A 27657-nucleotide genomic window follows, 5' to 3' on the forward strand; every position below is an offset into this window, starting at 1 on the left:
GAAATGAAAACACTATTAAACATCGTGATAATTCAAAAATATATTTCAATTTTGTCGTGATTTACAAAGGAGGTAGACCTAGAGTAAGGGATTTAACTCTTGAAATCAGTGTTATGTTTGTAGCAAATTCGATTTCACCAAAGCCTCTTAAGGTTTCGTTTGAAGCAGAATAAAATTAATCCAAGTTAGATAAACGTAATAATACGTTGTCTTTTTGGAGTATATCACATATTACAGAATTTGCTTGATACTTACAAAGACTGCCACTTCAATATATTCAGTGAATTAGATTTTGATTCAAAACTGGTTAATCAATATTGTGAATCGACCGATGTAAAGTCAGGAAGAGAAGTGTTCAAGGCCATGGTTATGTTGGATTTGCCTTGTTTATGAATTAAACATTCCTTTCCTCTTTTGTCTACCCCCGGACTTTCTATGAGCAACTCGGCGGGTGTTTCTAGAAAAGCAGAGGACGCTTACCCTACCGGTGCACCTGGTCCATGCTCCTAGTTTTTACTGGAGTCCGAGTTGCTCATTTGCTTTTGTTGCTTTGTGCGTGTGGTTTTGGTTGCTTTGTGTTCTTTGTTGTGTATGTCTGTTTTCCATGGTCTTTGTTCCTGGATTACATTATGTTGATCACCGCCATAACCTTGGTTCCCTTGATTACTCCTTGGCAAATTCTAACAAGTCAGTGTATAACATTCCATGAAAATGCAAAAAGAACAAACAAAAGCAAATACAGCAATTCTAGTTCGTTATTAAGATTTAGACTGAGGCAATGTAAGAAAACCCGGACCTCGTTACACATTTTCTTGGTCCTACTTTATTCCTTATTTTTGAACTTTCAAACACATTGGCAACAAGTCTTCCCGTATGCCGTCAGGTAGTATAGTAACTTATGTTTTATAATATTTAAACTATGAAACTGAGCAGAGTAAGTTAATAAAAGATAAAATTCTCAATTTTTTTTGTGAAACGTCATCTATCTAATCATGTATGTCATTATCGATCGGAGTTCCGTACATTACTGGTCCCTGAACCATGACAACGATTGTCACGGTCAAGGTCACAACAACAAAAATAGAGAGTAACACTCGATCGACAATCTGTGCGATCTGTTGCCACTCCGTTTTAATTAAGTCCCGTCTGTCTTGGTCTTCTTGCCTCTTTTCGTGGTTTTCAATTGTCACTGAAATCTTCTGTAAAACGTTACGTAACTGATGTTCAAATCTGTCAAGTTCCGGCAAATGAGTTCTTTGTTGAAAATTGTTTTGTATATTACGAGGTATTTTGCCATTACTGTTAGGTTTTTCTTTGTTGACACAATATCTTGATGAAGGATGTTTTTCGTCTGACGCATTGTGTTGTTCCTGAAAACATAACAAAAACAATCATATTTGATTCATATCTCTATGATAAAGAGCTTCTCTTGTCCAAGACTTTCTTTTGTTAGTGTTTAGATCACGACATTGTCTGAATATTTTCATGGTTCTGTATGAATGCTTATTCCCTTTTAGCATTTTCTGTTTAAATTTATATGTTCTGGGTAAGTTCAAATAGCAGTTTGTTTGAAAATGAAAATGGCATCTTACTGCAAAAAGTCTTTACACATGCAGCTGCGGTCTTAAAGTAACCAATGTTTTCAAAAGCTATATGTACAATGTAACAAGAAAGCAAATCGCTTATTAATATGTTTTAATATCAAACATTTATACAATGCTTGCTTAATAGGTCTCACGTATCGTGTTAAAATAAATTCCGTATCAGTTTCCATTAGCAACCAAATTTATGAACCAATGTAATTGAGTTTTTTACAAATTACTTTACCACTGAACAAATATTTCTGACGTATCAAAAAGACCAATAAATCAAACGAAAAGCCATCTTCGGGCTTTTAGTGAAATCTTCCGCTCATACAAACACGTAATTGATAGTTGTTTATCACATAAAATCATCCATTCATTGAATGTAGATTTTCCTGTTTGAAAGATAAAAATTCCGGAAATTGTTGTTACTCAAAAACTGTGATGGAATTAATCATTCATTTATTTCCTTGTTTACCCAAATTTACTAAAACAGTCTTCGAATCTTGTCCAATTATATGACCTATATTTTTATACTATTTTTGTCACATGGAGTTTTATTTGACAAAATTAGGTTTAGGTTTGGAACTTGCCTACAGTCTTTTCTAAGTCGGTTTTCGCAACCGAACCAAATTATTATGGTGACTGAGTGTCAATCTAATGTTATAGAATTCTTTTTATACATAAACCAACGAAAAATGTAAATTAGTGAAAAACGAACATAAGCATGATTTACGGAAATGGGGGTTTGAATAAAAGTATGTGCATGTATTTATGTCACAAATTATGCTTGGGTAATACGTTAATTTAATATTTATAATTAAAAAACTTGAGCTGGATTTGTCAACTTTGGATATTAAGTAGAAATGCGTAATCTCGGAAAATTGTTCAAAAACATATCATAGGTTCTACGAACATAGCTGATAAAAAGTTGATTCAGCGATTAAAGGTATTTTGCATATTCTATTTAGTAGCATCTGGGAGAAAGCTAAGAAATACGCGCCGTGTGCTTTGAAAGTTCATTCATATGCTACAGAAGACCGCTGTACATAAATACACCTGTGTTTGGTCTTTTACATTTAGCATGTGAACATTTCCGGGAGTTTAAGCTCTCATATTTTTATTGTTGCCAAAAAATATTCCAAGCGGCATGTAAACAAAATTTGATATTTCTACTTTGAATCCGTAAATTTCACTGGTATGTAACTTATTTCCACAGACGAGTGTTTTATTATTCAATTACATAAAAAAAAATTAATAACGTACCAAAATTACCAACAAAAGTTGAATAATTTCCACTATATCTTTATATTTTGATAGCCTATATGACTGATCCACCTTATTAAACAAAAAGCTAGACCGAATGCAGTTGATCCTGGTTCTCTTACATTTATGGCTCCAGCTTCATGGACATGAACCAACATCTTAAGGCTGTAAATAAGGGTGACCGTAGAATGCACAGTTACAAAATGCTAGAATTTTTAATCGACAACATATTTGTCTTGTGTGGTGGACGTTTTTTTCAACAAACGGTCGGCATTCCAATGGGAACAAATTGTGCTCCTTTACTTGCTGACCTATTCCTTCACTCTTATGAGGCTGACTTTATAGCTGATCTGATCAGAAAGAAAGAATATCGTTTGGCTAGATCCTTCAATCTCAGTTTCCGCTATATAGATGACGTGTTATCTTTAAACAATCCTAATTTCGGGGATTTGATACATTGCATCTACCCAAAAGAACTTGAGACACTGTGACGTCAGCCTCAAATCTTGACCTCCACTTAGAAATCGATGGTAAAGGAAAACTATTGACCAAACTTTACGACAAACGTGATGACTTTTCATTCAGAATTTTCAACTTTCCTGTCATCTGTGGCAACATCCCTTCGGCTCCTGCGTATGGAGTGTTCATATCACAACTCATACGTTAATACGTTATGCCAGAGTTGGCCGAAACTACGCAGACTTTTTGTATCGCGCTAGAACTCTAACAAATAAGCTTCTGGAACAGGGTTATGTTACCACACGATTGGAGTCATCACTACAGAAGTTTTATGGTCGTCATCATGAACTCGTGGATCGATATGGTGTATCCATCAGCACCATGAAAACTGATTTATTCAACGGGTCATGGTTTTCCTTTCCTCGTTTGTCTACCCCGGACTTGACTTTTTATGAGCAACTCGGCGAGTGTTTCTAGAAAAGCAGAAGACGCTCACCCTACAGGTGCACCTGGTCCATGTTCCCTTTTTTTAATGGAGTCCGAGTTGCTCATTTACTTTTGTTACTTTGTATGTATGATTTTAGTTACTTTATGTTCTTTGTTGTGTATGTCTGTTTTCCATGTCTGGTCTTTGTCCCTTGATTGCATTCTTTTGATTACCGCTATAACTTTGGTTCCCTTTTAGATCCTTATTTTTTATTTGTATTTTCCTACTTTTTTCCTAAATGGCATAGGCTATGTGACATTATTATTTTCTTTTCTCTTATAAAGCGATTTATTTGATTATGTAAAACACAAGTCGATAATTCATGTTTTGAATTTCGGTACTAGTATAAATTAGTAAACGAGCCAATTGGATGGAATTCAAACACTTGTCTTATACAAATGAAAAATGAAAATGATTTGAGCTTCTTCCGGGGTTTTCGCCAGAGGAATGGTATTACATGGATAACCATTGCCGAAAACTATCTTGTATACTAATATTAATAACTGGGATGATGTTCCTTGGAAATCTTTATTTCTTATTTTATCTATGAAAATTAAACCACAGTCACACTGTCACGTGTTACCACATCATAAAAATGTGAGGTAAAACAGCAAAAGCCGTAACGAAACGTACAATGTCGCATTTAAAAGGTCAATACATGAAGTAAACGTAGCTCCATATTTATTTACCGTTTTATAAGTAGATTGCGATTTATTTGCTTTTAAAGCTAAATTAGAAAAATACCAATTCTTATCAAATAAACTTGAAAGAAGAGACGCAATCATGATGCCTTTCTTTGAACAAATATTTTGTATATTTATATTGCAACCGTTCTATTTGATCGGCCAAAATGCATTGACCGAATATTTACACGTGAATTACGATCACTGACTCACCCACTTTTCTGTCGTGATGTTACGGACGTAACAATGTTTTGAAGTTGCCAAGAGGTCAGCCGCTTCGAATAAAAAGCGTTGTTTTCCTTGCTCAAAACGCCATTTTGTGTAGTATTACAATAATAGTGCACTGACTTGACAAAAACTGTGATATACGTATTCGGCTCGAACCGGTGAAGCACAGTCTTCCAATTTTTACGCGGTTCTAAGCGTATATTAATTTTATGTTAAATCAGAGCACCGTTATTGTCGACGTCAATAGTGATAGATACGTTTGTTACGTCAATAACTAATACTTCTCTTATGATATTAAATTCAATCCAAATACGTTCTAGACCTGAGGAAACGTAAGTGTTACTTCCCGTCTTGATACTGGCAGAAATTGTTAATTTCCAACATGTATAAATTTAAGCTGGGTCATATGATTCACTACAGAATTATTGCAACTGTAAATCACAATACCGTCGTGTGAAGGCGTTGAAATCACACAGAGATACATTTAAGTTGCTTTGCAATCTTCGAGTCACTTTTTTGACGATAGCTATCGCATAAAAAGTTGCTCTGCTATATCAAGTTCAAGTTAAAATTCCAGCACTTCTTGATATACGGTAGTTTGTTTTCGCCGATATTAGGTAATGTCACTTAATCAAAGTGATTTTGTTATAATATTAATTCAATTTCTTTAGTTCACATAAGTTTCCACAATGTCCGTATTTTTACTTTTTTTACATCATGATAATTTGTTGAATTAAGTACCAGTCCATATATAATTCAGACACTCCCAATGGTAAAGTGATTTATGGTTAGGAAAACCACCAAACAAACGATGCTATATTTTCACATAACATAAATATTTCGGTATTAGTGTCTGCACTTTCGATAAAATCATATATTTATCTCCCATTAAAATCAACTAAATCAAACCGAATCAAGAACGATTACCATTGCAAAGGGCCAATTTCATGTACAATCTTTTTTGGCGCAACAACCAAGTAAAAAAAACTAAGACTGGTTATGATTTCAGGAACTGTTTGTGAACAAGAAATATAACTTAATTTGGTTGATTTTTGACGTCTGCCCGTTTTCTTTTATAAAGACTGCTACTTAAGTGAATACCTAATGGTATGCATCGGTCTTCATGGTGCTTAAATATTCAAAAACTGCCAGTTTATGTTGTTGGTGCATAAAGCCGTTTGTGAATATATGAATTTAGAAAAAAAGATTTTTTTTAAAATCCTTTGGTATTTTATTCATTTAATACCTTATGGCTGTATTTTACGTCACACTTTAACGGAAACTGACCGGTAAAGGAGTGAAGAACCAATAACATGAAGTTTGCTCGTTTCACTGGATTGGCATATCGTGCTGGTTTATGACTTCAGCGAATGAAATCAGATTTGATGCATTAAAGTGTATTTAAAAATGCTAATGACCAATTCTATCGATGACCTTGATTGTTTAACGCCTGTCCTGTCACTCTGGAATCTTACACTTTGTTAAAGAAAGATTCTAAGATAGAGAGATTGTTTGTATCTTGAAATTTTCGGATCATCTAATTAAAGGAAATAATGATAGCAGCTATTAGACATAGTGTCTGTTCATAATTGTTAAAGTTATGCGTGTTCCCTTTGTAATTTTACTTTTATCAGTTGTTCATCTTCATTATGCGTCATGTCATTATATTCCTGATTTATTGTGGTAATATTAGGATGGGATTTTCATCAATACTTCACTATTTGACATCGAGAGACTCGAATTACCACTTTTCAAAAAAACATATCTAAATGTGTTTTCATGTTAAATAATCAGATTGTTCGTGACTAATTCTTAAAATATGTATAACATGTTTCTGTAATCATGCTTTGGGAAAGAAAACTTCTTTGTAACGATCTTAATTGCCTTTTTTCTGCCCAAAGTCTGCGACGCAAATTTCATGATGTAAAGAATTGATATATTAGTTTCGGCAAGTAATATTTGTCCAAATTGCTCATGTGGTTGAACAAAAAGCAATTTATTCAGAAAATTTACTTCGACTGGAAATTGTCTGTAAATTCGTGTCTAGGACATTTAAAGATACATTCAGATTTACAGTTCTTAATTTTAACTACGTTACCGACGTGAATGTTTAGCTCAAACGTAAAATATATTCTAAAGGAAAACTGAAACTGTGCATTCTTGTTTCAATTAAATAGTAACAATCCGAAATGAGCATAGTATCCTTAAAATTGCAGATATTTGTTTGATTTTTTTTAACATAATGGCAAGGAAATTTGTAGATGTTTTTACGGTAAAAAATAAATTTCAGTAACTCAAGTTTCTAAGCTTCAAAAAACACTTTCTTACCTGCAAAATAAAAAAAAAGACAATTTTAGGGGGAAATATATAGTGTAAAGTATTCCACATACTGATGATTCAATATTTCGTCGGAAGTTATAATCACAATCCGGTGTTGGGGTGGATTCAGTATTCTTTGCTAAGTAAGTTTTTATTCATAAAACTTTGAATCAAGGTGAAAAGGATGTGGAAATAAAAACAAATGTGTGTTAAAATATTGAAAGACAGTTTTCCGTCTTAGAAAAATGTGAATACTTTCTTTTTTCAACATCATAATATAAAATTCTGGATACATTATATTTGATTAGTATATTTGTATTTACTTTTACAATCTTAGAAAAAAGATTGTAGAAATCATATTAGAATAATTATCTTGTATATTTTATATGATAATTAGAATATATTATACTACAACCTGTCACATTGTAAAAAAAAAGTAAGATATAAAGAAGAAAATAAGAGCATATTTAAGGCTGATATTTACAAGTCCTTTCAACAACAAAAAAAAAACAAAAAGACAAAATGTAACTTTAACGTGCTCTCTGAACATCATTCAAATAGGAACGCAAACAACAGACGATATAAAGAGTCAATATCAACCAGGAAAAGAAGCTTTGATGTAAACAAAGATATATAGTTCAGTAAATAAATCTGACAAATGACCAATATCTGACATAAATTGGACATAACGTTTTTGAAGCCTTATTTTTCTGCCATTAGTCACATCATTTTACTCCGTTGTCCTATGTAACTCAGGGTATGTAAACAAATATATATAATTCTGTTACTGTATATGACATGTGACCAATATTTTACATTAATTAGACATAACGTTTTTAGACTTTTTTTCCTCTGTCATTAATCACATCGAATTATCTTTGTTGAACGATATAATTCGGAGTATATTTACGTCTATATTGATTTACCCGGAGTATAAATACTTCAATGTATTGGTGATGAGCGACGAAATTTCTTTAATCCTCACTGGAAAGTGGTTCTGTCACTTTTGTTACAACTCTATTCGAATATTTACAATGAAAACTAGTTAAGTAGCACTCAACATAAATATCATGCAATATGTGATTCATGGTTGGAAAGCCTATATATTTTTATTTTTGATATTTTATTTCAAATGTAATGGTAAACAGAAAGTAACGTGTGGCTTTTCATATAACCGCTGTTCATAGGAGATATAATTATATAAAATGTACTGTAGAATTCAAAATTGAGGGAAGTAACTTTGTAAATGACACTAGAATACAATAGAAAGTATTATGTTTTCAACGTGGATTATCTCCTAAGAGCAGACAGATTGGAATGAATAATTATACATTTAATCGTATAGACCTATAAAGCAACTTAATTACAAAAATCAAAATATGTAGCCTATTTTGGATGTATTATATTTTACAGAATTTGCATTATTTTTACAAGGACTGCTACTCAAATGATGTCTCAAATTACCTGTTGTTACATCCTGATAAATGTATTTAACTTTTCACCTACATCATAATGGGTTTGGTTTCCTTTGGAGATTTTTAGTTTATTTGTTGTACGAACTGGTGTTACGAATATAGTATTTGATTACCTAGTTATTTTTGTTGGTTCCTTTCTGGTAGGGGAAGTTAAGGTAACCAGAATTCAAACCGTAACCAAAAGAATATTATTCAAGGAATAACGACAAAAAAAAACATGAAATAGCAAAAAAAGTAATCTTATTTCGTTGGAAAACCTGATCCAGAAAAATAATGGTGAAAGAATAACACCGAGAAAACTTACCATACACTGAATTAATCAGCAAGAAGAATATAAATGCGTCCACCTTGATAACGGACAAACAAAACGATGGGAAATAGGGAAGAGCGAACTTGATTGTAAGTGATTGCAATTTAGCCCACTTCCATACAACAAGGATTATAATGGAGGTGTTATCATATTAACTCTATTTCTTTATTTACAGACCAAAATAAAATTTAAACTTATACATACTGTGGTTTGATGTTCCTTTTCACTTACTATGGTGAAAGGTAAATATCCTTTCTGGGTTTCTTCTGTAGGCATGTACTTCAAATATATGTTACAATATGTCATTAATTTGAACTTACAAGTGTATGTTTTATTAGTGCAGAAATGGTTACTCAAGAATGACTTTAAAGTAAATGCAACCACCTTGTGATACTATAAAACAAAAAGGGTGGGTGGTTTTGTAATTTTCATTATAAAGTAGTCTCAATAAAGAAGAAGGAATGGCAAATATATAACATGGGTTTAGTTATTATGATTTCCGGACAGCTCCAGTCCAGATACGATCAAACATAATACAAAGTATTGTAATTCTGACAAATGATATAAGAAACTTACAACTCTAGATTGCCGCCAGTCAACAGATTCCATCTTCATACATAAAATTTTGGCAAAGAAATTATGACAGATATTCTTCAGCAAGGGAGGTACGTGGCGTCCCCTGTGACCTTTGTGGTGGATATTTAATGTAAACACGGTCATTCCAGTCGCTGTTGAGACTATACTTATTGTTATCCCGTAATATATGCCTGTAAAATATCATGTAGTTAAATCAAATGTATGTATATAAATATTCCATTGATTTTTAATTGATTTCTGGAACAGGGTTATGTTGCTACAAGATTGAAGTCATCACTACAAAAATTTTATGGTCGTCATCATGAACCCGTGGATCGTTATGGTGTATCCATTTGCACCATGAAAACTGATTTATTCAACGGGTCATGGTTTTCCTTTCCTCGTTTCTCTACCCCGGACTTGATTTTTTATAAGCAACTCGGCGAGTGCTTCTAGAAAAGCAGAGGACGCTTACCCTATCGGTGCACCTGGTCCATGCTTCCAGTTTTTAATGGAGTCTGAGTTGCTCATTTGCTTTTGTTACTTTGTATGTATGATTTTAGTTACTTTATGTTCTTTGTTGTGTGTGTCTGTTTTCCATGTCGGGTATTTGTCCCTGGATTGCATTCTTTTGATTACCCTATAACCTTGGTTCCCTTGATTACTCTTTTTAACCTAAATAGATTATATCGTTTTACATTGCTTTTATTTGTAATATCTTAAATTTTAATTATATAGTTTATACATACATAAAGTTATATAGTTATGTTTCTTTTGTTGTAATTCTGTTGTTTGTAGTTTTCAAATGCAAAAATAATATTGGACAAAATGTTCAGTTTCATATTGTTGTTCACCAGTTTATGTCTGCAAAATAGTGTTTTGTCATTACATTTTATTTTCATTTGAATGATTGTTTTTTTAATTCCATGGTAATTTATATAATTTTAATTGTTATTTCGCAATATGATATACATGCATCTCTAAACATTATAGGATTTACATATATTTTTGTATTGAAGTTTCCTATATAGTAGCATTAGGTATTTACAACTTGTTCTATTTCTAATTAAGTAGCACTCCAGCTAAGAATCATGTAAAATCTGAAAAATGTGATACACCCCAAAAAAGGCTACATATTTTTATGTTTGTAAGTAAGTTGTTTTAAGGGTCTTTATTGTGAGATGTGTAATTATTCATTCAAATCTGCTTGCTCTTAGGAGATAATCAACATTGAAAATCCAATAAATTCTGTTGTATTTGAGTGCACTGGTTATATGAAAAACCACAAGTTAATTCCTGTTTACTATGACATTTCAAACAAAATTTCAAAAACAAAAATATGTAGGCTTTTTACCCATGAATCACATTTTGCATGATCCATAGGTGGAGTCCAACTTAACAACAAGCTATGGTAATGTTTTCTTCCTCGTGAAACTCGTGTCTTCACTATGCTACCTTTGCCATTTTCAAAATATTTTATAAAGTATATTTTTATAAAGGGGAAAACTAAATACTGTCTTTAAGTCAATCATACCTATTAATGGTAAAACGTTTGATGTTGGTGGCATATTTTCTGCTACTAACATCATAAAAACTGTCATTGACAAGAGTGTAGTGATTCCCATTGTAACCTTCTCCCCGGAATCTGATGGAATGTAGAATCCCAGAAGAGCAACTAAAGTTATCAATATACACGGCATGATCATGTTGAAAATATAAAACAAAGGGCGCCTACGGATGTAAATATAGAACGTCACATCTGGGTATGGCTGTTCACAACAAGAATAATACACTACATTTCTTTCGACGTATAACTTTTGCAAACTCCATTCACTATTCTTTATGTAGTTTGAGACATCTCCCTCCGTTGTTGTCAGGGAAAGGTTCACCTGGAAACCGTCGTAAGTCCAGGATGCAAACAACATTGAACAGTTTTGTTCATCAAAAGGAAAATACCGAACGTTTATTGAGCATGTGCTTTTGAAAATAACCATTGACAACCATGTCACATTTCCATCTGACGTCACTATCATGTTGGAACTAAGGGATGAAAAGTATGTGGAAATGTCCGCACTGAAAAACAAAATATTTCAACAGTTTATTTTACCAGATGTAATTTATAAATATAATAAACCAAATTCAAATTAATTTCTTTAAAAAAAAGTTTATTTTGAACAATACGTCAACTTGTACTCTAATAAGGTATTCACTTTCTTCTATCTTAAAAAGCAATCTTTGCAAGAATCATGCAAATTCTGTAATATGTGATACATTCCAAAAAGGCTACACATTTTTATTTTGGTTATTTAGTTGCTTTATATGTATATATCGTCTGAATATAGCTGAAATATTGCTGCTCGGACGTTAAACCCCAACAAACAAACAAACAAATATATGTATATATGACGAAATTTGAAATTATCCATTCAAATCTGTCTGCTCTTAGGACATAATCCACATTGAAAATCCAACAGTTTCTATTGCATTTTAGTGTCATTTACAGAATTATCTCCCTTAATTTTGAATTCTACAGTACATTTCAAATAATTTTTATCTCCTATGAACAAGGGTTCTATGAAAATTTATATGATAATTTCTTTTAGCTATAACATTTTGAACAAAATATCAAAAATGAAAATATGTAGGCTTTTTAACCATGAGCCACATTTTGCATGATTCTTACCTTGAGTGTTACTTAAAAAAATTTAGTAGCACTATCGCCGAGTTTTCTCAGTTGATCTTGTTCTACTATATTAGGATTTAAACAGTAAACTTGTTTACAAACTGATTAAAATTAATCTTTGAAATCCTTACTTGTTATAAAGAAATATATCAGGTTTCCAGACCAAGTCGTGGGGAAGCCGTATTACTTCTACACCTCCATACTTCTTAGGATCCCATGACAGTCCATAATCTGTCCACATCTAAAACGTATACATCGAACCCCATAGATCATAGGGAAGTATTACAAAACAAACAATATTTAGACTGTTCGCTCTTTAGCATTGACACGAACAAGATGAAAAAAATCCTCTCCATATTTTAAGAGTTTTTTAATGATACTCACACATGCAACTTGTAAAAGAGTAATCAAGAGAACCAAGGTTATAACGGTAATAAAAAAATGTAATCCATGGACAAAGATCAGACATGGAAAACAGACTTACACAACAAAGAACATACAGTAACTAAAATCATGCATACAAAGTAACTAAAGTAAATGAGCAACTCCACTAAAATCTGGGAGCATGGACCAGGTGCACCAACAAAACCGTAATTTCGATTGTCTACCTTCATTTGAATGTTTGTGCAAATGACTACTTGTTTCATGAACATCCATCTACATACAATATAATAAGAGTTAGTCACAGCCTACAACCGAGCATAGCACTTATACACTTTTTATACAAGTTTCTTACGTTTGTTAAGACTGTCACATTGAAAAACGGACGTAGCCTGAAAGGGGCGAGATAGGATGGGTAAATGATTGTCCATATTTTTTTAATTCAGCGTTCAGGATCTAGAAACTACAAATAATTCTTCTTTTTTTTTGTTTATCTTGGTTTTTGAATTGCATGTTTTAATTTTAAATCAATTTAAAGTTTTTTTTCCACTTTGAATCCATTTCCCAGACCCATATTTGCGGGCCTATCTGAAACCTGTTCCGGTTTGACTGAACATCTATTGTAAGCCTCGCAGTGAATGTCTTATTAGATGTTGCTCTAATTACTAGAAAGACAGATATTGAAAGTTGATTCCTCCATGTATTTGTTCGGTGGTTTTAAACCAAAACATGAGTAAGTGTGAGTGTTTGTAAGAATCAGGCAAAATGAGAAAAATCAGAAACATGCATGTCAAAACCCCACCGATCTGACATTGTAATACCAGTAAAGAATACTTTGAAAAGTCCATTATTTGATTTCTGTATCACTGACTTTGTCCAGAAATTTGTTAATAGAATTTAATAGAAATGGAGAGTTCATTTTCAGGGAATTTCAATGAAATTGTAATACAATAGTGCAGCATGATATAGCAAATCTTGTCTATTTTCCTTGATTAAGATGGTGAAAATGTAATAATTGATTAAAGCTGATTTCTAGGCAGTAGTAGTAGTATAGTAAAATGGTCACAAACACTGAATATAAGATGTTTGTGGCGAGATTTATGACGTTATTCCAGAAATAACAAGTCGCATTTATGGAACTTTTACAAAAACCTTAAATTTTTAAACATTTCTGCAATTTTTAAAATGGTTTCTGTGTGAAATGGAAGTGGCCACACATCTTTTGACGCAAGATATTTTACATGAGATAATTATACATAAAATATATGGAACACGAATCTACACGCATGTGGTCATTGTTAAAAGAGTGACAAACTTGCATAAAATTTGTTGTTTTCTCGCTTGTTTTACATATTTTCCCAATCTCAACAAAATTTAAAGTTCTAATTATTATTACCATAAATCAATCAAATCAACTATAAAACACATAAATGAGCTGAAGAAACAACATAAAAATTGTTTATGTAGACTTTATTTTGTGGGCCGAATTTTGCCCTTAACCTCTTTGTATGTGACTTATATGTGTTAGCATGCGTAAAAAATCCAAAAAGATGATCTTCAAAAATATTTGGATTTTTTAACAGTCATGTTAAGCTTTATTATTTTCACATTTTATTTAATTGTGTTTGTCTGTATTTATCTATTAAAAGTTCTGCAACAGTTATGATATCCACTCATTCTAAATATCAAATTTGTTTAAATAAAACTTGAAAGTGAAAATCCAGGATGACATGTCCATTAAGCAAAAATATTCCTAAATCTGAAAGCATTCTGTCTAGACGAAGCAGTAAACGTGTAACTAAACTCTTCGTGCTTAATATCCTTTTTTGTTCAACTCAGATATTTTGGTCTGGAAATAAGGGGTTGATGAGCAGCTGTGTATTGAGTTGTAAGCCATTTGCATAAAAGAAGCATAGACAAAATGATGCAAAAAAGCACATATGGCGCCCGTTATAAATCAATGATAAAGGCGATGAATCCAACATTACACGTCTTGTATTAGGGATAAAATTATCAATTTTATGAAAAAGTTGAAAAAGGGTACGTTTTCCCTAACAAACGGACTGGCTGGTTGTTTGGAATATAACCCCTAACAAGTGGGAATAATTTGTCCAATTAATCATTAGATATATAGAAATTTTGTTTGATTTTATTTTTGCCTGAAAAAATGTTTTGTGGATAATTGGGAAACAAATTCGAAAATAAGATATCATTTTTGGAAGTTTAGATAGTTGATATTGTCTTTTTATGTTTGCAATGTTCTATATGTTCCTCCATCATAGACTTACCTGATTAAGCCAACAGTTCGTTGTTAAAATTTGATTCTTTTCATCCTATGCAAAAATCAACACATAATAATTTAACATATTTGCTTTACTTCATTTTGTAGTAAGTAGATGATTCGTTCAAATAAGCGATTTATGTTCATTGAAATAAACATATATTCAAAATGCATTTAGCAAGTGGAATGTTCAGATACTTTGTGGTATCATCAACTTTTTTATGACAGTATGGTGATTTTGAAACATCCTTAAATGAAACGGAAATTATTCTAAGTGTTCATTGAGTCTTAATAATGTTCAGAGAAATATGAAAAATCGAATACGTGTTCAATTAGTCCATAAACCTTTAAATAAACTTACTACATCTATTATTTGTGATAAAGCCAAACCAAAAGTAACGTTTAATGCCTGTGATGCATTTCTAGACGGACGGATTCTTTTGTCGTATGTTCTCGTCAAATCTCGAACCAGTCGCAGTTCATTTTCGTCAGCCTCTGCAAGCAATACTAAAACAAAATAAGTCAACATTATACATGTAGCATATTCTGTTGTAAGAGCAGTCGGTAGATGCAAGTGTTGTCATGTTTGTCCATCTAAACTTATATACGTACCAACCAAAATTTTGATACATCCTGGCAAAAAGGAACAAAGAATGTTTAATGTATGCAAATGATTTTTGTGGGCCTTCTTAATAAACGCCATTACTAACTGGTCAATCACTAACTGTGTAAATGAGAAGAATTTATAAACAGAATCAGTTAATGGTCAGTCACTCTACACCTAACATAAATCCCCTACACCATTTGCTTTGTAAAACCAACTGAGAAAAAAGTTTCTGCTAAGATCCCTATCATAAATTGAATCAAGTATATTTGAATTAAATCAGAGAAGGGCCATCAATGGCTTGGGTTGTATCTAACTCTGAAGATTAGAGGATTAATCTTATGAAGCAGTAAGTGAAAGTTATATTGACATAAACCGTGATTTATGAGAGTTTGATGTTAGAGTAATTCAACCAAAAAGGAAACCTTCACCACTAATTATAGGAGAGTGGAATTAGGGGGAGATTACTGAGCTTACTGCACTATACTCTTTGTCATTAAGTCGTGAAAATTAATGGTTTTAATGTACTTTTTGACGTTAAGTGTTATTAGCATTGTCTCGTAAACAAATGTTGTTTGAAAGGAAATAGATTCAAACTTCAAATATTTTAAATATTAGGTAGGCAATTATCATAACATGTAATTACTCGAAAAGGCAAAAAGAAAACTAATAATTCAAGTCGATGATCTGTTTATTACTTAGCTTAGAATACATGGACTACTAAGAGGATATAAAATGAAGTAGTATATTGCAGAAGAAACAGAAGTATTGAAAATATAAACCCTTAAATTGTTTTACGAAGGAACTTTTTCAAAGTTCTTCTTTGGTATACGTGTAAAACATTATTCGAAATACAGATAACCACAATATGGAATACTAGCCATATTCAGGAATTGAGCTATTTCAAGATGAATGAAGTGTTAATATGGAACTGTAAGCAGTTTCTTCATTCTGTAGACGTGAATGACAAATGTTTAATAAAGTAAAAAAAATTATCTTTAAAGTTGAGTCACCTATGTGTTCAATGTATCCCGTCTTTTGAACATATATCATTTTACAGACAAAGTTAAATTTGACATTATTGGCTCCAACTGTTAATTGTATTGTTGTTACGGAAGTCTGTACTATGTTTATAATTCAGCACAGCGTGTATTTAATAGTGTCATTTTCCAATTTGTTTTGCAAAGAAAGTTTGCTGCCTGATTGACAAGGGAAAAGTGTTGTATGGCTAATCATTTAGTAAACTGGCATTGCTTTGTTTGTATATGTACTTGAAGCATTGGTTTTCCAGTTTATTTTCTTTAGGTCTCAAAAAATAGATTTGTTTCATGCTTTTAGAGCAGAGCACTTTCACGTTAGCTTTTAGTTGTGTTCTACATTTATAAATGTAAATCTTCATCCACCACCAACAAAAAACGATGTGATGTCCCCAAGTGCAGTCATAAGGTTTTCTGTTGGTTGTCCTGTCAACGACATTTCTAATCACATTTTAAAAAAAAACTTATAAACAAGTGTAATTCTGTTTAATCGTTTCAATTACCTGTATGAACCAGTGAATCTTATCATCTTTAATTTTGTTTTTGTTCTTGTCCACATATTTTCATTTTATTGATTTATAATTATATTATTCTCGTAGGACATAAACTGCATTGAAAATACAACAGTTTGTATTGTATTTAAGTGTCATTTATATAGTTACAGAGTTATCTCCCTTAAATTTGAATTCTACATTACATTCTATACATTTTTTATCTCCTATGAACAACGGTTATTTGAAAAACCATATGTTAATTTCTGTTATTTATAAAATTTCAAACAAAATATCAGAAATAAAGATATGTAAGCTTTCCAACCCTGTATCACATTTTGCATGATTCTTAGCTGGAGTGGTACTTTGGTATCCTTTTTATTAATTGAATCTATATATGTTTCATTTTTGATTATACATGAATATCTTATTCATTTTATATGGCAGGTAAATATTCTAAACAAATGTTTTAAATACAGATCACAAAACTTAAATGGCACATCTAGTACCGTAAAAACTTTGGCACATTAATTTTTATACGCACACTAGCAACTTATTGTTCAAAAAGATTTCTTTTAAGAAAGAAAATTAGTTAAATCAACAAATGCCAGGGTTTACTTGTAATAGGATCAACACTTCTTTTCCAAAATTTATCAATGTGTAAAATCTGACCCTTCACTCACAAAACAAATAATATTCCGAAGGATTTGTGTTAGTCCACATTTGCACATTTTTATTCCTTTTGCAAACTATCTGAAAAGTCTTTTTGTTTTCTTTCTGTTTTCTTTCTGTTTTTTTTTAAACTCTCATTCAGTGAAAATGACACCCGGAATTGAAATTATAAACGACGGAATTCCAGCAAGCTGATATGATTTTCAGTTGAAATATTTGGAGTTAAAAAGTACTACTGATAACCATATTCTTTCAAAATTGCTGTTTTAAATATATGATGTCGACAATGAATAGAAAAATGAGATAGAAGCATTTCACGCTTCCAATGGTCCTAAATGTGTCGAAGCAATGGTAGCCGTAGAAGGTGAACCACCAATAATAATGAAAGAAAACACAATATGCTAACTTGATTGGAATTATAATGAAATATCAAGGAAAGAGATAGATGTGACCATGAATCAGCTTTGTGTACTAACGTGATATGTCTAGATTCACTGGGGATTAGATTCATCGAATTATTGGCATGTATTATGCTCTCAACATCCTGTACGTAACCGACTAAACAGAAGCGTCGGGATGAGTTGAATAAGTAATCTTTAAAGAAATGGAAATCAATATATGCTTCTGAAATGAACTCTTATTACCACGTGCTCCAAGTTAAGATTTTTTCAAAAGATTTTTTTTTCGTTATGATGAACGCTTTTAGTTTGACTGAGAAACATTGTTATAACTTTATCACTGCAGCATTCCTATTACATAAAGAATGTTCATGGATAATGTATGTGTTCATGGAAAAATAAGAAAGAAAAAATAGGCAGATAAAACTCTTAAAGTAATGTGGATAACGATCTTCATTTGACCTATTCATACTCTCTGTATGTATATCATTTAAGTTGATGACTATCGAGTCAGCAAGAATTCCGGTTGAATTACGGGCCTACATTATAAACATGACATACTTGAAAATTACATATACACTCGTTAACGTGTTATTAACGCGTATTAACCTCAAAGTGAACTATCATTAAGAACTTATTACGCCAATTTACTTATATTCATATGACAATGACATTAAATTTGAACAAAAAGTCACTGATTTGATATCTTGTAGTGTGAACAATGCATGATTATAGCATTTTTGTTCCAGTAAGACAACAAGTACAGAATAATTGTCAACTGATATACAGTAGATTTCTAGGCACCTAAGGAGGCAGCCCTAGGGTAAGGGGCACAACACTTGAAATCATTGATATGTTTATATATTCAATATAATCAAAGCCTTTCAAGCTTTTATTTGAAACAGAATGAAATCAGTCCAAGTTACTTGATGCTTTCATGAAGTTCCAAAAGTTCCACTGATTTGTTAGATTTGTGTACCTTACCCAAGGTCTACCGCCTTAAAATCATAAATGTTAAACCATATATTTGTACAAGATATTTGAGATCTTTGGGTTCCATTTAACCTCCGTTGTTCAACTACCGCTCCGTGCAAACAGACATTTAAGAATTGGCTAGGATAAAAAAAAAAATTGAAAAATAATTTTCGCGAAGTGCGCGAAGTGCAATAAACTAAATATGCACATGGAAAATTTATGCTATTTTTCAATAGACAAAATTTTTATCATGGCCAATTCTTAAAAAAATTTTTTGAAAACATATTTTTATCTTTAAACATGAGACAAGTAGCTCTGAATTTAACTGAATAAGGGCATGTCAATATTTGTTTTATCCATTGGGGTATAACAAAATCATTTTATGCAATCAGATTACAGTATTTACCTCAAATTAATTTATTAACTGATAAATATCAAAATCTGCATATTTTGAGTATAATACACGAATGCTTCTTTTTTTTAAATTTCAGTTCATGTATTCATTATTTGGGTTTTTTTCTATTTAATAGCTAAAATGTTAGGGGTTATCTTCTTCCTTGGAGCATTGACCTGATATATGGTTAAGAATCTCCTGCTTTTGAACGTTTGAAAAAACTCAAAATTGCATGTGATGTGGTAAATCAGTAGGCTTGACTGATTTTATCAGATGTGTATATAGTCCTTTTTGTGTTTACATATCCGTCAATATTTATTTTTAAGTAGCACTCCAGCTAAGAATCAGGCAAAACGTGATTCGTGGATGAAAAGCCTACGTATTTTTATTATTAAAATTTTGCTTGAATTGCTATAGTCAACAGAAATGAACATTCGGTTTTTCAAATAACTCATGGTCTTAGGAGATACAAAATTATATAGAATTCACTGTAAATTTTAAAATTAAGGGAGATACCTCTGTAAATGACACTCAAAAATAATAGAATCTTTTGGATTTTTAACATTGATTATCTCTTAAGAGTAGAGAGATTGGAAGGCATAATTACACATTTCATGATATAGACCCATGAAACAACTTAATTGCAAAAATAAAAACAATATGTAGCCTTTTGGGGTGTATCACATTTTTAAACGATTAAACGAGCTACTCAGACTCCACTGAAAAACAGGAAGCATGGACCTGGTGCATCGGTAGAGTAAGCGTCATTTGCTTTCCTAGAAACAACCGCAGAGTTGCTAATAAAAGAGTAGATGAAAGATGAAAGGAAAACTATTACTCGTTGAACCAATCAGTTTTCATGGTACTGATGGATACGCTGTAATGATCCACGAGTTCATGATGACGACCACAACATTTCTTAAGTGATGGCTTCAATCTTGTAGCAACATAATCCTCTTCTACAATGACTTGTCTTCTATGTTAGTACCAGCAGAAATTTCTAAGGACAAATAAAAGGCATTGATTTTTTTCCCTAAATGCCAAAATGCACATTTGTGCAAAGTTCAGTTTAGATACCCCTAATAGTTTCCATGCAGGATATGAACAGATAATGAACCTCGGGTTAGGTGAGCTTAAAACTCGTTTAGTAACGAATCAATTTGTTGATCATAGAATAATTATTGAAATTCAAAGCAATTTGCAAACTCTTAGATAAAGACAAAGGTGGTGGTATCCCTGAAAGTGTCTAGTAAAATTCTTGATAGGTTTTCTAGTATACAAACAATATTGAATAATCGAAACGAAATACATATCATAATATATAAGGAGATATTTCTTTTGATAATAAATCAATCATGTCTTTTAAAACAATTCTTTTAAAAATTTCAGTATCAAAAGTAAACATTTAAAAAATGCTTACTAATATAATTTTAAATAAACACTAACCTTCAATTCAGAACGGAAATGCTCTGAAATGTCATTCATATCAAACTTTTTCGATATTTGTATTGGGCGCATAAATATTTATGAATTTAAATGAAAAATACAATTGCATGTGAATGAAAAGCAAATACTAAGGCTTGAATTATTTAGTCTCTAGTGGTACTTTTAATGTTTTAAGGAAAAATGATCTTTTTCAAACAACAGATATAAATTTAGGCTATTGACAACGGGGTGAAAAGATTATTATTATGAACATGTCTCTGAAACCGAATAGTTTTATTGTAGTCTATATGTAGTTGAAATACTTAATGTCAGGGGATAGAGTTGGTCTTCTTATGATATATAGACCATTACCCAATGATCTGACTTACGCTTACCCTACCGGTGCACCTGGTCCATGCTCCCAGTTTTGAGTGGAGTCCGAGTTGCTCATTTACTTTTGTTACTTTGTATGTATGATTTTAGTTACTTTATGTTCTTTGTTGTGTATGTCTGTTTTCCATGTCTGGTCTTTGTCCCTGGATTACATTCTTTTGATTACCGCTATAACCTTGGTTCCCTTGATTACTCTTAAGTAGATAACTGGACAGTTGACAATAAAATTTGATCTTTCTGTTATTAAAAAGTTACATTAAAACCAGTAAATACCGAACTCTCAATAATCCCAAAGCCCTAAAATTTCATCGTGGATTGTGATAAGCTTAAGAAATCTAGGACAGTGCCGATTTCTGTGCACCTTAATTGTCAGTCTCTTTAATGATCAGGCAGAGTGTGAAACAGGGTGAGAAAGTGTAATTGAATTCTTCGCACCATCAAAATAAAGCAAAGAGGACAAGATTTTCCATACTATTTTGGTAAATTGAGTTATAATTTCATTGAAATGCACTGAAAATGAACATTTTAAGGGCAGATATCTCTGTCCAAAATCTCTCTTTTTTTCTAGCATTCTTTTGAAAAAATTCTGAACAAATCCAGTAATGCAGAGATCAAATAATGATCTTTTCAAATTTAGAAGTCCTTCTTAAATGAAATTATATCATAATATCAGTGGTTTTTTGACATGCATGTTTCTGGGGGTTTTTTTTTGTTTTTTTGTTTTTTTTGTTTTTTTTGTGTTTTTTTTTTTTTTTTTTTTTTGCCTGATTCTTACAAGTACTTACTCTTAAATGTCTTTGAAATAATCGTGTATTCTTTACTTACCAAATTAACTTTTGTTTTTAATTTGATCGGTCATCATATTGTTATAGTTACACTGAGAGAAAGTGTGTCACATCAAAGACTTCTATTCAAGAAGTACAATGCTCACTATCACCTTATGTATGATCATCATTTATTTTCTTTAACGTTGTTGTGTTAAAAAGTGTGACATTTAATCATCTTCATTCTTTTATATACTACTAAACTACCTTCTGTAATATATCTTACACTAACTTGTTATACAACAACTGAATCAAAACAAAGATATGTCTAATTTTTAACGCCATTGAACAATAAGGAAGCCATAATGCCATGAAACCTTACATTGTATCGGTCGTTCCTCTTATACTCAGACACGCGATGGCGGTATGACATACACGGAAAAGGCACAAAATAAAGAAATTATATGTTTAGGGAAACTGTCGTATTTATTTTTAAAGCATTTATTTTTTCAAAGCAATATGCCTTTCTAATACGTTTATATGACTGGTATTTTTGTACATATCGCTTATTTATAAAATATATATGCAATTTTTTCTTGGGAGGGGCAATACACAGATGTACTGAATCAACTCCCCTATTATCACGTATTACTATCATACACGTTTAATTATATGTGTTAATCGCAGCCATGACTAAAGTCAAATTTTGTGAAAAGGTTATGTGTCATTGTAATGTTTTATAGTGTGCCTGATATTCTTTGTCAGTCAGAGTCTAAACGTCTTTTTGAATTTATTCATGGCGACATAATCTGTCTTATTTTAGCTTCGCATTTTTTAATTTCACAGTTAACGTCTGTTAACATGCCACATTAACAATAATGTGGTTTCGGTTAAGCATGGTCGCTATGAGAACTTGAAGCCAATCCTCAACCGAGGCAAACCAAATGCATTAAAAATTGTAGTTACTTTCTCGGCCAAGCACGCAGTATTTAAGGAATAAAGTGGAAATTGTTAGCTTGGAGTCTTAATAATTGTCACATTCAATTAATCAGTCGTTTTCAATAATAGCAAAAACCTTGTTTCAAACATGCTCAATATCCCAAATGGTAATTTAATCTTTTAAAAGTATATTGTACCTTAGTCCCTTCACAAAATTTCCCGTTCTTTGGTAAAGGAGGTAGACCTAGGGTAAAAGACACAACGCTTAAAGATCATTGGAAAGTTTGTATTCGGTATTTTACATCAATCTTATGTAAGCATTTCATTAACTTGGATTCATATATTCTGCTTCAAACGAAGGCTTGAGAGGCTTTGGTGAAATTGAATATAATACAAACATATTTCATGAGTTATGTCCCTTACCCTAGGTCTACAATGACAATGATTGGCGCTAGTTTCTTGTCTTGGAATAAAAATTAACATTAAAAGATATGATAATTAAATTACATAATAATAAGTACGAGGAAATCATTTCACAGAATGTAAATCAGGTGGTTTCATTGATTGAAATTATATTAGCGATTTACAAAAGTTCTCTGGTTTGTTTTGAATAAAGAATATCATCTCAAATTCCAAATTTAATTATGTTTGCGGTATTATGGTATGTCGTTGACAACCAAGAAATTCTCATTGATATTCAATGATCAGTTACAAAGGTTGCCTTTCAATTTTGTATTTCGAAGCGTGAATCATGATCATATGTATTTTACATTACCTTTTTTAAAAAGTTCAGTTGTGGATGTTATAGAACTATCTTGTTTGTCCGTCTGTCTGTGTGTCAGTTAACATTCCGTGTTAGCCATATTCAACCTAAACCACTTAATCAATTTCCACGAGGATTTGGTTAAATTGAACTTTAATAAGGTTTGGGTTCATTCCATGTTCGAGAACTTTTAATTTATTATATTTCATTAAACAAAGTTTTATCCGTTAAATGTCCCTTGATATTAAAAATATTCACAAAATTTCTTTGCTACAAGCCAACAGTATGTGATGAAAAAAATATCATAATTGAGATGGATAATTGTTGGAACTTAATTATAGACAAAACTCTGAGAAATGCCTTTCAATTGTATTTCAGAAAATTATTCTATTAAAAATAATCTATAACTTCCGTGAAAAAATAAATAAGGTCAGAAACCAGGAAGAAAAATGCACCTGGAAATGTTTGGATTATTTGTCTGTTCAATTATCAGGCAATAATAAAACCATTTATTGACATGTTGGTTGTATAATTGGACTTGTACGATTCGCTTGCGTCCAATTAGAAAGTCAATTTAGGGGAAATGTGTGAATCAATTCATGGGTTAGGTTATCACCTACACTCAAAATTCTGGGTCTGTGAACAAAACGGAAATATTGCATCTTCAAGATATTCACAACAAGAAATATTTTTTGAAGCAACATATAGAATTACATCCTCGAAGTTAATTTCTTCTGCCTGCGAAACCGTGATAATTCCATGATCTATATATCAGAAATGTAGCTTGAATAGGCCAAGGACATTAAGGAGTCTGTTTAGTTTTAACGAGATCCGTTTCATTCGCGACAATGCATTTTAAAATCGGTCACAATTGAAAAAAAAGGTTGATATGAAATGAAGACGGTTAGCAATTGGGAGCAGAGATTTAAAAGCCTTTGTGTAACTTTATGAACAAAACTAAAAAGAAAGCAGTAAATTATAATGATAAAAAACATACATTAAAGGCGGTCATTATTTATCTCCAGGAGTGTGCCGGCAAATTGAAAAATTATCCCGGAAAAAAATAACTGACTCCCCCTTTTTCCAAACACAGAAAAATTCTCACCCCCTCCCCTTCTCAAGTACCAAAAAAAGTCAATCCCTCCTGCATTTTTTTTAGTACAATGACAAGTTACATAGTTATTGATCCTAGGCTAGCCATATTGGACTAAGGCGTAGCCGAAGTCCAATATTTCTAGCCGAGGATCAATAATTCAGCCAATATGGAAAACGTTACGCAATTACACTTTTATTGACTAACTAGTTCAATATGCTAGGCCAATATGGCTTTCAACCAGTCTAATACCACGTATTGGACGGGTAAAAGCCGTATTGGACGGCTAAATCCCGTATTGGATGGCTAGATCCTATATTGGCGCACTTTCGTATTTTATATTGTATTGGCAGTTCTTTTTTATCATATTTAAGCTAATATTCGAACGTTGGTCAATAAATAATTATATAGACAGGGTACAATAGTTTTCGCGATATAAAAATGTACACAACATGAATTAGTTTATTAAAACAGCATGTTCAAATTTGTACTCTGCAAAAAGTACTATACCTATACTTGTTGTACATTTGTACCTAAAACAACTCAAGGAAGATCATACCAAATATTTGTAGTAGATACATTTTCCAAGTTTTTTTTAAATATGATCTTGAATGAACATATCTAGAATTTTGATATAAAAAACACAGATCACCAAACTTGATTGTGAGATAATTGGGCCTTATTTAAGCCAATATATTACGAAATTTTATATGGCTTTTGTAGGGAATTTTCAGTATTTGGCACTTTCTAAAACAAACTTGTAGATAAATGTTTTATTACTTTATATCAAGAACACTTAACTGACAATATCTCATATTTCAAAACGAATATGGGGATCAACGAACTAATTTTCTTGCAAAATTAATAAAACTAAAATTCCCTACACATTTCAAAAGAACATTTTCCCGCCAAATATCTCTCCTGAAAGGATTTTTTAAATTTTTTTAATATTACCATTCTGATTTCTATGCTAAGAAATCATTTAAAAAATTCAAATTTATCGATTTTGACAGATTATGACAATTTAACACCTGTTCTAATATTAAAGTATCTTATTCGTTTCCTTACGTCCCCATTGTAATCAATTGCTTTGTCGGTTTCCTGTATTTTTTGTGTTTTATTCTAGTCGAGGAATTGTATATGTCTAAACTTTTAAATCGTGTTAACAAATCTGATTACCTAAAGGAAAACCAATGAGTTCTCATTCGTTTTTTTCCAGCGAACTTAACCATCTTTAACTAGTTGAATTAAGAATGATAATCGTAGTTCTCGGAAGAATAATTGGTTTGACTTTCATTTTCTAATTTGAATTACTGTTACCGGCGCACATTCAATTTAACTTGATGTAAATGAAATTATTCCTTAAAAAATATTCAATAATGTCGTCCTTTTTATCTGTGAAATATGTGATTTAAATGTTTGGTTGTGTCTTTCACCCTTTTTCCTCGGAAATCTTAAATGTTTTATAAATATAGTATTATGTTTTAAGTTTAAAAAAGAAGTTTTGCAAAGAACTGAGTTCTCTGGTCTTTTGGCATGCATCTTGAGCATTCGATGTAAACAAATACAAAAATAAAAATGTTTCCCGTTTCTATTCAAAAAGTATTACAGAATTATAGGAAACAAGTGTCAACCAAGAAGTGCTGTCAATTGCAGGTACGTTATCCTAAGAAAGTGAAAAATGGGACCATCTCTGGCATACATAAAGATCATATCTTAATCACGGAAACTCTTATATACTGTATCATGTTTGTTAAAACCGTAATTTCGTTGAGCAGACAAATTTGTTGTATGTGTTTGATACCGTACGTAACATCACGTTTTACAAGATATATCAAGTACATGCATCTTTTCCACTCTCCCGCTACCCTCTCTATCCACCCCCTCTCTCTCTCTCTCTCTCTCTCTCTCTCTCTCTCTCTCTCTCTCTCTCTCTCTCTCTCTCTCTCTCTCTCTCTCTCTCTCTCTCAGTATTGTATATGCACGTATGTTAACAAAATAGAAATGTTAAACGTACTATTGAAACAAACATTAAAATACAGCACAACATGGTCTTCATTTTTATTGAAGTCTTTTATGTAACGGAATAGTATTCATTTTAGAGTAACCTCAATTCAAATGAGTCAACATAAAGCGACATAAACCAAAAACGAATTCAAGAGACTCAGTTTCATGCTGTAGACTTTAAAATATTATGAAAATTAACTTACCTCTCATTTCACCGACCAACAAAAGTAGGAGCCATTCCATTTTACAATAAACAAATTTTCGTAAGTCCCATTTAGTGGGACAAAAAAGATAATAATGTCTTCATTGACCACTTAGATTTAACGCACTAATTGCCTTTTTGCACAGGTTTCAAAACTACTTTCTCCATTTACGGTGCATGATGAACTTAAACTTGTATTACAAAATTACCAGATTTAATGTTAAGTCGGAGAATATTCATCAAGCGAAAATTGATTGACGAGTAAATTCCATGGCATTGGAAACCGCAGAATACAAAAAACCATATAAAGTTAGAAAATTAACTGAAAACTTCATCTGATTCGAACAACAGATGTTATAACGAGACTATATTAACTGCGGACTAGCGATTTGTGAAGAATAGATCCTGATCATTTAGGTGATTGATTGAGTAGGATCAAATGTAATCTATCTATCATCATTTTAGAATCAAATTTGTGATGACCCCGCCTCATAGCAGGTCAGATCTAGTTTCAAGATCAATTAACTGGTCTTATATATGTACTTTGACGATTATGTAATAGATTTTCATAGTATGTAGACCAAGGAAAGTAAATATAAAATTTCAGACTGTATTTATACAAAAGCAAATCTGATTTCCTGTCTTTCAAGATGAACTCGTGTGAAAAATGTATTGACTAAAGTTTTAAAATATTTATTCGTATAATATTTATATTGAAACTTAAAACGAGTAAGCTTAAAAAGCACTTAGTAATAATTGTAAAGATACA

The 27657-nt window shown here is 31.7% G+C and overlaps 1 protein-coding gene across 1 annotated transcript; it reads right to left on the minus strand.

Annotated features, from left to right (window-relative positions):
* Nucleotides 1-804: 804 nt before the first annotated feature.
* Nucleotides 805-27365, minus strand: LOC148602854 (neuronal acetylcholine receptor subunit alpha-10-like). Its single transcript, XM_088553078.1, has 8 exons — nt 26890-27365; nt 15093-15238; nt 14739-14783; nt 12201-12310; nt 10921-11459; nt 9387-9577; nt 9015-9089; nt 805-1370 (listed from the first exon to the last, which is right to left on the minus strand). The coding sequence occupies exons 1-8, from the start codon at nt 26927-26929 to the stop codon at nt 987-989; spliced, it is 1530 nt and encodes a 509-aa protein (XP_088409204.1). The 5' UTR covers nt 26930-27365; the 3' UTR covers nt 805-986.
* Between the last annotated feature and the right edge of the window lie 292 nt (nt 27366-27657).

Source organism: Perna viridis, chromosome 11, assembly GCF_037379345.1.
Source record: "Perna viridis isolate PV_CMFRI_1.1 ecotype Kerala chromosome 11, ASM3737934v1, whole genome shotgun sequence".
In the NCBI taxonomy this organism is placed as follows: Eukaryota; Metazoa; Mollusca; class Bivalvia; order Mytilida; family Mytilidae; genus Perna; species Perna viridis.